Below are 13,175 nucleotides of genomic sequence, written 5' to 3'. Positions count from 1 at the left end.
CTGCCAGCAGCCGAGTTCAGCGCCGCTGGCTTGCCGAGGAGGGAAGCACATTAATGGAGATATCCTATCTCCTAGAACTGGAAGGGACCTTGAAAGGTCATCGAGTCCAGCCCCCTGCCTTCACTAGCAGGACCAAGTACTGATTTTGCCCCAGATGCCTAAGTGGCCCCCTCAAGGATTGAACTCACAACCCTGGGTTTAGCAGGCCAATGCTCAAACCACTGAGCTCTCCCTCCCCCCTGCAGGGTCACTGGGCTGCGATCCTCTCGGTTTGGGAGATGGTTTCCCCGCCGAGCTGGGGACGAAAGATTCTCATAATAGGCTGGGGGGGGGGGGGGGGCGTCTGCCAGTTCTGTGGCCCAGAGATCAGTTTTTTTCATTGCACCGGGTCCCGTTAACCTGTTTTTTTTTTTCCTCCTGTTTCTCATTGTCTGGTATTGCCTGGAGTGTAATGTACTTTAGATTACTTTCTCTGCCTTAAAGAGAATTTAGCTTTTATTTGTACAGCAATTTACTTTGCCCATACTTGATTATATCCTTTCACCGATATTATGCTGCTGCCTCTGGAATGAACTTGGGGGGGGGGACTGTTGAATGTGCATAACAACACCTAACAACAATTTAGACAGGAAGTAAAGAAGGTTACTGTATACAGTTGACGCGGCAGGGACGATGTTGGGGGCATGTGTGTAAAATATAGTGACTTAAATTGTAGTTTGTCTATGATACTGTGTGACAGCCTTTATGCATGTGCAAAGGAAAGAGCTGTGGCATCTTAATTGACCACAAGTGGTCTGGAACTCTGTTTTATCTAAAAAAAAAATGACACTTCTGGCAGCCAGTGGCCCCCAACAAAATGCTAAAATGCGGGTTCAATACTGACTCAGCAGGGTTAGTTACACCCATGCATCCACTGACGTGTCAACACCAATTCCTGCAGCTACTGTGGTACTGCTGTGTTTGAGCCCTGGCCTACACACTACAAAGTTTTGTTGGTATAGCTATGCCAGTTAGGGGTGCAAAAAATGACACCATCTATCCAGTGTAGCTATGCTGGCCACGTCCATAGACACATCTATGCCACCAAGAGTGCTTCTGCTGGCTCAGCTAATGTTGTGTGGGAGTGGGGGTGTAGCTATGTCAGTAGAAGAGCTGCTGGCAATGCTGTTACTACACTAGGGCAACTCTTCTGGCATAGCTATGCTGCCCAAGGCTCTGCAGTGTAAACAAGCCCTGACTGCTTAGGGTTGTGAGATCTGACAAGATCACTGCCCCAGGCAATATGTCTGAAGGCATGTATTGTTCCTTGTCTGTGGAGATGGTGCTTCACCTGTTGCACACAAGTGTGCAGATAATTCCTTTATTAGGAATCTCCTCAGCGAGTTTCTAAGCTTTAAAGCGTCAGGTATACCAGGTTCTCAGTTGTCACTGAAGATTGATATGGTAATGTGGGTGAGTAGGATACTAGGGAAAAGTTCTGGTGACTGATACACATGTATAACCAGAAGAAGAGCTCGGTAAGATCAAAAGCTTGTCTCTTTGACCAACAGAAGTTGGTCTAATAAAAGATATCACCTCACCCAACTTGTGTCTCTAATATGTGTATAAGTGTCATTTTCAAGTACATTGAAGTGTTCTCGGAGGCCTATATTTTGTCTTCTAAGCCTCCAGATGCATTCATATATATATATATAATTTGTCATTTACGAAAAAAGCCAAGGGAATCTTTGTTTAGTTCCAAGATAATTCCTTCTCCTGTCACTTAAACTCTAATGTCACAACAATTGCAGATTTCACTCCTGTGTTTTTGCTTTCCCCACAGAAATACAAACATGGCATCCATGGAAGAAAACTTCCCTCGAGGTGGCACCCAGAAAAAACCTTCAGAGGGAAAAGCACCCAGGCGACCAATAGAGCAGGATAACTTATTTGATGTGAGTTGTGCACACATGATGGATGAAACTCTCTGAGAGCTATTCCACTGCCAATTAGTGTAAAGACCTAATTCTGTAGTTCTTACTTCCATTGATCATGACAGCTTTGTCTGAGTGAGGGCTGCAGGATTGAGCCCCAACATTCATTTTAGTACTTGTGACTGGTCTTCATCATGGAATCCATGATTTTCATGACTTTTGACAGATGTCTGACCCTGGGTGAATGTGATGGCAAACCATTAATCAAACGTAATTGATCAGGGTTTAACTTTGAAATATCTCAGTGGTGTCTGATCGCATGTAATCTGCTTTTAGAGGTAAGAGCTTCTAGAGAGATGTGGTGGGCCAAATCCAACCCTGGTGTAAGGACATTGAATTCAGTGGTGCTACGCCGGGGTTAATTTGATCTGTTATCAGAGGGGTAGCCATGTTAGTCTGGATCTGTAAAAAGCAACAGAGTCCTGTGGCACCTTTAAGACTAACAGATGTATTGGAGCATAAGCTTTCATGGGTGAATGCCCACTTCATCGGATGCATGTGACATGCATCCGACGAAGTGGGCATTCACCCATGAAAGCTTATGCTCCAGTACATCTGTTAGTCTTGATCTAATATGTTTCTCTTGTTTTATGTTTCTGTGCCTAAAAGAACAGGATGCATGACATCCTCTCCTACCCCTCCCCCCCATTTTAATATATCAATTACTTTGCTATTTCTAAACCAAATTGTTTAAGACTTAGCAATGTAGAGCTGCCTCATTGAGGGCTCAGGCACCGATCCAAGAACCACTTAAAACACGTTCTTAACTTTAGGTGTACTAGTCCCATTGATTTCATGAGACTGCTCCTGTGCAGAAAATTAAGAACCTCTCTCCTTAATGCTCTGATGAATCAGGTCTATGTCCATGCTAAGTTTGAGGTTTTAAGGTTTGGTTGTGATTTATACTGTAGACCTATATCGATATAATTATGTTGCTCAGGAGTATGAAAAATCCACACCCCCGAGCAACGTAGTTATACTGACCTAATCCCCTGTGGAGAGCACTACATTGGTGGGAGAGCTTTTCGGGGACTGGATTAACTGTGCCAACGGGAGAGCTCTCTCCCATTGGCGTAGAACGTCTTCATTAAAACGCTACAGCTGCACTGATCCAGCTGTTCCGATGCAGCGTTTTAAATGTAGACATGCCCTCAGTCGCTCTTGAGTTTTCTTTGCAAATGAAGGCTCAAAGGTGGTGATGGTGGTTGTTGTTTTTCCCGTAGGAAGAAGGGGAGGAAATGTCTTTTTCTGCTCGTTTTAACTCAAAAGCCATTGAATGGTTTTGTTCAAACTGGTCAAATGTATTTATGCTTTAACCAAATACGTTAAGTTTCAGCCCAAAGGGAGAAATTTTGAGAGACCTACATATGACTGAACATAAGGGTTTGCAACAGAATTTCCTTCTGACCCCTAACTCTAGCATTTCCCCCTAAGCTGGTATGACTGATAATTTTGCTCTTCTTTTGTGGAGCACAACAGTTATCTCTTCCAATTCTCTTGTTTCTCCTCCCCGTGCCCCTTAAAATCTGCTTTAGATGCATCATGAAGAAGGATCCCAGAAAAGGAAGAGAATCCAAGAAGATCAAGGAAAGCGGAAAAAGCTCAAGGCAGAGAAAAAGGAAGCCATTAAAGCTAATGCCAAGGATTTTGAACTTCTCACGGTTGAGGTTTGTGGATGAGTGTTCAGATAAGTCTTCAAGTATCTAAAAGGTTGTTATAAGTTGTTCTCTTTATCCACTGAGGATGGGACAAGTAGTAATGGGCTTAAATTGCAACAAGGGAGATTTAGGTTAGATATTTGGGAAAACTTCCTGACTGTAAGAGTAGTTAAGCACTGGAACAAATTACCTAGGGAGGCTGTGGAGGTTTTTAAGAACAGGTTAGACCAATACCTGCCAGGGATGGTCTAGAAGATAATACTTAGTTCTGCCTCAGTATGAAGGGCTGTACTATGTGGATTATCAAGGTCCCTTCCAGTTCTACATTTCTATTATGATATGATTTGTGTATTTTGACCTCCATTGGGTCCAGTGCAGCTAAGAGGTTCCTTATTCCTGGGCCTGTCTCAGAACCACCAACCTTTAGGTAAGGGAGGGCTGGACTCCTTTTCACAAGAAGGAGTTCAATGACAAGTAAGAAATTGCACATCTCCTCTGGGTCTTCCGCAAGCTAATGAAGGCAGAACATTAACACTTAGAACTGACCCAGGATGCAGAATTAACTGCTGCAAAAAGTGACGCTAACTGCAATAAAGTTCTCCTCATTAACAAAGGCTGTATACAATCAAATTAATTTCCACAGAGAATTGCATTACTGAGCTGAATGCTTCTGAGGCCTGCTGAGTCTGTATCTCTCTTGGTTCCCTTGCTATCAAATTGACCATAGTCACATTTTTTCCCCCCTCCATCTGCTGCGCACTTCATGATTCTGAACAGGAGCTATTGTCCAGCTCTCAGTTCTGTGACTGCTATTCCAGCCTCTCCACATGCACATGTGTAACCCTTAATGACCTGTTTTCTCTATCACTCCACTTCCTTTGCTTTAAGTTGTACCTTAGAAAGGAGTTGACTAAGACGAACATGTTAAGATATGTAAAATACAAAGTGGTCTTGAGAAGGTAGATCAGGAGTGTCTGTTCTCACTGTCTCCTGTCACAAGAACAAGGGGACACTCAATTTAATTGAAGGTAGGAAATTCAAAACCTCTGAAAGAAAACACTTTTTTACACAACATGTGATTAAACTGTGGAACACGTTTCCACAGTAGGTCATGGGAGCCAAGAACTTAACAGATGATTAGATATTTACAGTAGAACCTCAGAGCTATGAGCACCGCGGGTGGTTGTTTGTAACTCTGAAAAAAACTATGGTTGTTCTTTCAAAATGTGCAACTGAACATTGACTTAATAGAGCTTTGAAACTTTACTGTGCAGAAGAAAAATGCCGCTTTTAACCATTTTAATTTAAATGAAACAAGTACAGAAACGGTTTCCTTATCTGGTCAAATCTTTTTTTTTAAACTTTCAATTTATTTTTTTAAAAGTTTACGTTTAACACAGTACTGTACTGTAGTTGTTCTTTTTTTGTCTCTGCTGCTGCCTGATTGCATACTTCTGGTTTCAAATGAGGTGTGTGGTTGACCAGTCAGTTCACAACATGGGTGTTCGTAACTCTGGGGTTCTACTCTATATGGAGCTCAAGAATATCCAGAATTGTTATAATTAATGATGACAAAAAAATTGGAAGAGATATTAAACTTTGTGCTTCAGGTGTTAGGTCAAGATCTATGTGGCAGACTGATCATCCCGTGTCTGCCCACAACTCTAGTGATTCTTGTGTCTTCCTCTGAAGCATCTGGTTCTGACCACTGCCTGGGACGGGATACTGGACTAGATGGAGCTTGGGTCTGACCCAGTCGGACAATCTCTGGGCTTGTCTTCACTACCGAACTACATCGGTGCAGCATGTAGTGCGTCTCCTATGTTGACAGGAGAGTGCTCTCCCATCAATGCAATTACTCCACCTCAACGAGAGGCAGAAGCTCTGTTGGTGGGAGAGCTTTAAGTTGATGTAACTTATGTTGCTGAAGGGGGTGGTTTTTTCACACCCTTGAGCAATGTTAAGTTCATCGACTTAAGCGGTAGTGTAGACAAGCCCTCTAGATTCCATTTGAAAGGTGGAACATATAGCTTCCTTCATGGTTGCTCTGTAGAAGATTCTGTAGGACACCCTACTACAAGAGTGTGACAGGTTTCTTTAGTCTGGGAAGCTCATGTCCCCATCAGTCATTCCTGCTCCCAGCACTGACAGTAGGAGGGGCTGTAGTCCCGTTCCTAGGTCTTTGCTGCTTTCCACTGACCTTTTAAGAGGGCTGCTTCTAATTGCAGCTTGTCAGCTGTGGCTTGGTAACTCGCAGAGTGCTGATAGTGATTTGTGGCCTGAGTCTGGGTGGTAAAAGGTGCTGAGTTTTTCTTGACTTTTAGTGGTTTATTTTTCAGTCTCATTAGACATGGTAAATCTGTGGCTTGTTGAGATCCACCGAGTGCTAATTTTTCTTTGTTCCAGGCCCTGAGTGAGGGGATGCTGCTGCTCGGCTGCGTGAAGGAGTCTAACGACTTCGAGTTAGTGGTCAGTTTGCCTAATGGACTCACTGGATTTGTGCAAGTGACGCACATTTGCGATGCCTACAGCAAAATGCTGAATGAGCAAGTGGCCACGGAAGAGCTCCTGGAGGTGAGGGGAGTCCTGAGGGATGGTGTGTGTCCTGGGACTGGGTAAAATAAACGGGGTCTTGCAAGCAGAGGCCCAGCGGGAGAGCCCAGTTTCCACTGGTGTACAGGAGATTCTGATCCCTTCCCTGTCCTGCTCGCTTGCTTACCTGGCCAACAGGGCCTGTGAATGCTAAAGGCAGCATGTTCAATGCACCGCTCAATGATAGTCATCACTGTATACCCCTCCCTACTTAAGGAGTTCCCACAGCTACTATATGTAGCGGTGGGGGGGGGGGGGCTTGAAGGATGAAGCTGGGGATGTGTTTGGGAGAATCTTCTACTTTCCAGCAGGGATTCAGAGGATTCTGTCCTCTTCCCCAGCCCCTATGCAGCCCCCCAAAAGATGGCTTCTGTGATGTTCTGTGCAGTGTATTACCAGCTCATGCTATGGCAGATAGGTATTGGAGGTAATAAGGCTGCTTGGAAGAGACAATGTAATTCCCTGATTCCCCGGATGTTCCAAAGAAAGGAAGGGAGATCGTCCATTACCCTTCGTGCACGTTTATATTTCCCCCTCCCACCGTGGTCCGTGCCTGTTTAAAACTGAATTTTGGGAATGGCAAGATGCTGATGTCCCCTTGCTCTTTTCTCACCTTTTACCTCTTTGCTAATGGGAGACCTGAGACTGGGACCATAATCAGCTCTGGCGATGCATCTTAATCCTGACCTGTAGCACCTCCCGCTGTTCAGCCTGGCAGCTGTGTTGAATCCTTTGACCTCCGCCTTGTAACATTACATACATGTTTTGTGTGTCCATGTCCATCCGTCCCCCGCCTCTGAGCCAGGCTTGAGACTCCAGGCTGGGGCACAAGCCCACTGTACCGAGGGGCCCCAGTCTTTGTGACATTTAGCTGCTGCTGAGAATGGAGCTTTCCTCTTGGGTTTGGATTTCAAAAGCCTCTTCAGTGACAAGTTCTGGTCGTCTGCATTATTTAATGTTAATGATTTTATGGTTTTTCGTGATCTCCTTTAACTGTCTTGCTGTTTAGGATTTGAACTCGCTGTCAGACCTGTACCCCCCTGGAATGCTGGTCAGATGCACCGTGACCAGCGTGGGGAAAACCATGGATGGACACCAGAGTGTCAAGCTGTCAATTAACCCCAAAGATGTCAACAAGGCTCTGAACACCACGGCTCTTAGATCAGGCATGGTAGGTGTTCTGGGTGCACCGCAGCCTCCCTGCACTTTGGAGATCGCTTCCCCTTTGCCCCCACGTCTCCTTGCGTGAATTCAGATTTGTCACTACATGCAATTAAAGCATCTGTGCCTTTTCTGGTGTAATTCCTCTTGGTAGGAAGTGTGGTGTAGTGGGTAGAGCGCAGGCCTGAGTGTGACTCATGAGATCTATTCTTCTGCCACTGGCTTGTTGGCTTTTGGGCAAGTTACTTAACTTCTGCTGCCTCAGCTTCTCCATCTGTAAAATGGGGATAATACTTACCTGACCACCTCACAGAGGTGTTGTGAGCTTAGTTAATTATTCTCTTGCACCCAGTTTCACCAGCAGTTGTGGGTGCCTGTTGCTTTTCAATGTCTGGATGTTACCAGAGCTTCAGGAAGCCAAGAATCCCCTAGATACATGCCTTGGTTGGACAAGAGGACAGCTGAGACCACATTGCCAAAGGAGCCAAGGTCTAATGTGTCCAAAGCAGTGGGAGGAATTCCAGCACTCTGACCCCAGGAGAGAAGGAAATCTGAGTGCAAGGAACCTGCTGACAGAATTGTTCTCCTTGCTGATCTAACCGTTCCTTTATATTGTTGACTTGTAATGTTTCCCTCCCCGCAGTTGCTCTCTGGCTTGGTATCTAGTGTGGAAGATCATGGCTACCTCATAGATATTGGAGTCAGTGGTGCTAAGGCATTTCTGCCTCGTCAGAAGTCCCAGAGTTACATCAAATCAGCCAACAAAGGTAAGCCATCCAGCAGGAACTAAAGCTGGAGATGGAGAACTGGCTGGCTCGGGAGTGGGGTGGGACTGGAGCGTTTCACCTCTACCGTCCTGACTCAAACTTAGCTGAGGTCAGGAGCGATCAGAAGTCTCTGCCGACGTACAGTTGTGAACAGGCCATTGAGCAATGAACCGTTGGCTGTCGGTCCATTTCCTGATCGCCTGGTGTCCTCCTTGTAAACACCTCCATCCTGACTGGCACTAGTCATTCCGCGTGTTGGACACTATTGCAGAGAGGCCCAGGTTCAAATGGAGATGGGCACTACCTCTCCCCTTTCATTTCCCCCACCCCTGAGAAGTAGTCGCTCTGGGTCCTGGTAGAGGCACGTTGGCAGGATGGTGTAGGAGAAGCGTGTGCTGCTGCCGCCCACACTTCGCCTGGCCTGAGGATTGATTGGTCTCCAGGATTGTCTAGACAGCCCCTTCCCATAGCACTAAATCCACACCCATCTGAAATCAACCAACCAAGTGGCAGTTTCCTGGTTAAAGGCAGGTGCTCCAGAGCTGTATTGGTAAAAGTCCCTAATCGCACTAGAACGGAAAAGCTCTGAGAAAGCAGCAGAGAAAGGTGCTTTGGTCAGAGGGCTCTCTTTGGGCTCAGGCTGGTATGATCTGGTAGCTACAGGAAATAGATTTGTGGCCTGTCATCCACAAAGGTCATGGGTAAAAGGGAATTGGTCTCTGCACCCTAGATCTGGTGCCAGGAGGCGGGAGGAGCTTGCATTGCTTCTCCCTGTGATGCATGTGTTCTCCGGATGAGCATGGAAAAAGTCATTCTCATCCCCATTTAATTGTATTACATTAGCGCCCAGAGGCCTGTTCGGACCAGAGCCTGGTTGTGCTAGGCACTACAAACACAACAGTAGGCAGGGTCCTTACTGCAAAGAGCTAACAGTCTAAGAAAACAAGCAAGATACAGAGGGTGAGGCCTGGGGAGAAAATTGGATAAGTTCAGTCTTTATACACATATATATACTTACTATTTTAAAAAAACTGCTTTGTAATTGCATAACTAAAGCATTGCGTTTCACTGGCTGCCAGCCATTTAAACGCTGGCTGATTTTCTTAAATTGTGTTGCCGCAGAAGTGGATCTAGAACGGAGATTTTGAAAGAGCAGAGGGTAGTGACCTCATAGCTCCTTTCAGGGAGGCTGTTCCATGCACAGGCGGGCCTGGACAAGTATGGCTGAAACTGGCATTGAGGGCAGATTAGCAGGGTCGGGCACTGTGATAAGAGTGGCTCAGGAGTGAGGGCCTGGAAAAGAGGCTTGAATTTGGCTGGAGAGGGGGAGCTAGCGAAGGGTTTCTGAAGGGGAAGCAGGGGAATGTGACAGACAGGAAGATGATGAGGGGTTTTTGGTATGTGTCCTGTCTTCGTAGGGGCTGAACTGAAAATAGGCCAGTACCTGAACTGTCTCATTGAAGAAGTGAAAAACAACGGAAGAATTGTCCGTCTGTCCATCACTCAGTCGGAGGTTGCTGCGGCCATTGCAACAGAAGAACAGAACTGGGCGCTCGGTAACTTACTGCCAGGGCTGCTGGTGAAAGCCCAGGTGCAGAAGGTAAAACTCAGCTTTCTCTGAAGGATTGTTGAGGTGGAGTTATGATCGCGGCTGTGATGGACATCTTCCTATGTATTCTGCCCCAGCAAAACTGAGCTGGAACTCAATGAATTTACAAATCCAGATAAGTTGTTTGTGCCTGCCAGCACCACCCGCTCAATCTCCGAAATGGAGCGCTGATCTGTGCCCAGTCACCAGGCGTAAAGACGCCAATATCTGTGCTTGGCTGGCGGTGGTGCAGTGCGAGGCAGAGTCCAATCCAGTTTGCTTGTCTCCTGCTCTTGGTCTTGCAGCTCTGTGGAAGAGCAGTTACTCTGTAGGAGTAAAATCTTCCGTTGTGTCAGGCAATGAGCACATCTGGCTCAAAAAGCACAAGGGCAGTAACCAGGCGCTGTTGTTCTGTAACAACACTAAAGTGTCTAAAAGCCCCAAGTATAAATGTAAGTGGCAACTTGCTGGCAGGATGAGTAAAGCATTAACCTTTCAACTCTCCTTGCTGGGCATCCTCTGGACCTTTCTGTTGTGGCTGTGGAAACGGGAGAAACTTTCCTCCTTTTCATATGAACATTTCCATACGTTTATTCAGAAGCTGAATTAGGGAAAACGTGAACGGTGGCACTCTCCCCAGCTTCGCCCACTTGACACCACTTTCAGTACATTGTGCAGATCTTTGATGGTCCTTCTCCTCTGATCATTGGTGAAATAGCTGGCACTGAAAGTTTCAGCATTAAACTTCGAAGTTAGCAGCCAGTCATTTGACTGGATGCAGCTGACACTGCTGAACTCCTGTTTCAGGCTGCCTACAGACTCAGGCAGACTTCACTGTATTTGTTTACACTGAGTTCTTTTTTTTTTTTTTTTTTTTGCAACCACAGGGGCTGGGATCTTAGTGGTTGGTTTGTTTTTAAATGGAAAATTGGGACTTGGGAGTGCAAGATGGGAAAAACACCTGCTTGCAAACCAGCACAGTTTGATTCTGGACTTGAGATCAAATGTACAATTAGAAAACTTAAAAGTATTCTTTTCTAGTAAAGGCAAAAAGCCAACTCTTGGGCAATTAACCTGTCCTTTTCGGCGTGTGTATTATTAAGCACTGACAAGATGGTTATTAGTGGAGGAAGTAAAGTGCCGTCCGCATCTTGATCTGGATGAGAACTTTTAACACAGATTTAGAGTCATAGAGTTTAAGGTCAGGAGGGAACCATCAGATCCTCTAGTCTGACCTCCTGTATATCACAGATCACCAACACCACCCAGCCGCCCCCAAGCCAAGCAAGCCACCAGAATTAGGCAAAGGTGTTACAGCCCTCGGGACACTCCACTGTTGTGTGTCACAGGCAGAAAACAGGAGGGACTGAATGCACCGATGCCTGCGGCCCCTGCAATGGTAGGGCATTGATTTAGTGATTTAATTTTACGCCATACAGAAGAATTTCTCTTTCTTGGTTTAGGTGACCCCTTATGGCATCACTCTGAGTTTCCTCTCCTCCTTCACTGGGATCGTGGACTTCATGCACCTGGATCCGAAGAAAGCGGGGAGTTATTCACAAAGTCAGACGGTGAGTGGATGCTGAAGCGGCTGGAGGAACCAGAAAGCTGCTTAGCCTGTGTGTCTCCTTTCCTTCTCTAACCGTTTTTTGGTAAAGTTTTTTTTTCTGTGGAATCGGCGGTGTCAGCAATTTTGTTGGCACAGACCTTCTTTCTACACCCCCGGTTAGGAGAAGTGAAGCAGCCTATGTCCTTGAGTTTGAACGTAGCCGCTGGAGAGTCCTGGGGAAGGTGCCCCTTTACAGTTTTGGCAGCTGAGAGGATGGGGAATGGCTTGTGGCGGGGGCTGATTGCCCGCAGTCACTCTCCCCTCACCTTGTCCTCACCAAACTAGCTCACACCATTTAATCGGATAACTAAGGAAAAAATGCCCAGCCCATAAAGACATTGGAGCTGAATGATAACACCGCATGTTCCATTGTCCTTGCTCTACCTCGGCAAAGCCTCCGTGAAGAGATCAGGAGCCAGGTGTGTGTGGTGTGAGAGTGCAGGGTTGAAAATGGCTCTCGGCTCTTCTGGTTGCCAGCTCGTCTTACCATCCTGCTGTCCTCTCTCCCCTGCAACAGGTGAAGGCCTGCATCCTCTCTGTCCATCCCACCTCCAAAGCAGTACGGCTCACGCTGCGGCAGGTCTTCCTTCAGCCTGGCAGCGTGCTTGGCCAGCTCGCCAGCAGTCGGATTGGCATGGTGGTGGAAGAGTCAGTGGTGAAGAGCTTCCACGCAAAGACTGGTGCCATCTTTGAACTGGACGACGGCACGCTGGCTTTTGCACGTGTAAGTAATAAATGCCCCCGTGGCCGGGTTATAATGTGGGAGGGGTGGCCACAAGCTGGCGTGAAATCGCCAACCAAACCAGCGACGTCTAGGGAATGGTATTTTAAAACGTAAGTGGAAACAGTAGTAAATAATGGTTGTGCCGCAGCATTTGCAACCCGAACGTTGCACTGTGTTGCTAGTGCATGAGAACCAGGAAGTGAAACTGAGTGTGCTCTATATTCTACTAGAATTCTTTGAGGGGGCCAACAAGCATGTGGACAAGGCAGATCCAGTGGATATAATGTATTTAGATTTTCAGAAAGCCTTTGACAAGGTCCCTCACCAAAGGCTCTTAAGCAAAGTAAGCTGTCATGGGCTAAGAGGGAAGGTGCTCTCATGGATTGGTAACTGGTTAAAAGATAGGAAACACAGGGTAGGAATAAATGGTCAGTTTTCAGAATGGAGAGAAATAAATAGTGGTGTCCCCCAGGGGTCTGTTCTGGGACCAGTGCTATTCAATATATTCATAAATGATCTGGAAAAAGAGGTAACCAGTGAGGTGGCAAACTTTGCAGATGATACAAAATTGCTTAAGATAGGTAAGTCCCAGGCAGACTGCAAAGAGATATAAAAGGATCTCTCAAAACTGGGTGACTGGGCAACAAAATGGCAGATGAAATTCAATATTGATAAATGCAAAGTAATGCACATTGGAAAAACATAATTTCAGCTGTACATATACAATGATGGGGTCTAAATTAACTGTTCTCACTCAAGAAAGAGATCTTGGAGTCACTGTGGATAGTTCTCTGAAAGCCTCCGCTCAATGTGCAGCGGCAGTCAAAAAAGCAAACAGAATGTTGGGAATCATTAAAAGAGGGATAGAGAATAAGACAGAAAATATCATATTGTCTCTATATCCATGGTACGCTCATATATTGAATACTGTGTGCAGTTGTGGTCGCCCTGTCTCAAAAAAGATGTATTGGCATTGGAAAAGGTTCAGAAAAGGGCAACAAAAATGATTAGGGGTATGGAACGGCTTCCATATGAGGAGAGATTAATAAGACTGGGACTTTTCAGCTTGGAAAAGAGACTAAGGGGAGATATGATTGAGGTCT

General features: G+C 46.0%; 1 protein-coding gene across 2 annotated transcripts in view; it reads left to right on the top strand.

The window, feature by feature from the left end:
• Positions 1-13,175, top strand: part of PDCD11 (programmed cell death 11) — a 43,046-nt gene that overhangs the window by 276 nt on the left and 29,595 nt on the right. For both annotated transcript variants that reach the window (XM_034774974.1, XM_034774973.1), the window contains exons 2-9: positions 1,823-1,934; positions 3,509-3,640; positions 6,038-6,205; positions 7,233-7,394; positions 8,028-8,151; positions 9,570-9,751; positions 11,203-11,310; positions 11,866-12,072. In XM_034774974.1, the coding sequence (XP_034630865.1) occupies positions 1,833-1,934; positions 3,509-3,640; positions 6,038-6,205; positions 7,233-7,394; positions 8,028-8,151; positions 9,570-9,751; positions 11,203-11,310; positions 11,866-12,072 (1,185 nt within the window). In that variant the 5' untranslated portion in view covers positions 1,823-1,832. The remainder of the gene's footprint in view (positions 1-1,822; positions 1,935-3,508; positions 3,641-6,037; positions 6,206-7,232; positions 7,395-8,027; positions 8,152-9,569; positions 9,752-11,202; positions 11,311-11,865; positions 12,073-13,175) is intronic.

This window comes from Trachemys scripta, chromosome 7 (genome assembly GCF_013100865.1).
Source record: "Trachemys scripta elegans isolate TJP31775 chromosome 7, CAS_Tse_1.0, whole genome shotgun sequence".
NCBI classification, from domain to species: Eukaryota; Metazoa; Chordata; order Testudines; family Emydidae; genus Trachemys; species Trachemys scripta.
The sequence above is the reverse complement of the archived record's forward strand: the minus strand, read 5'-3'. Positions and strand labels throughout refer to the sequence as shown.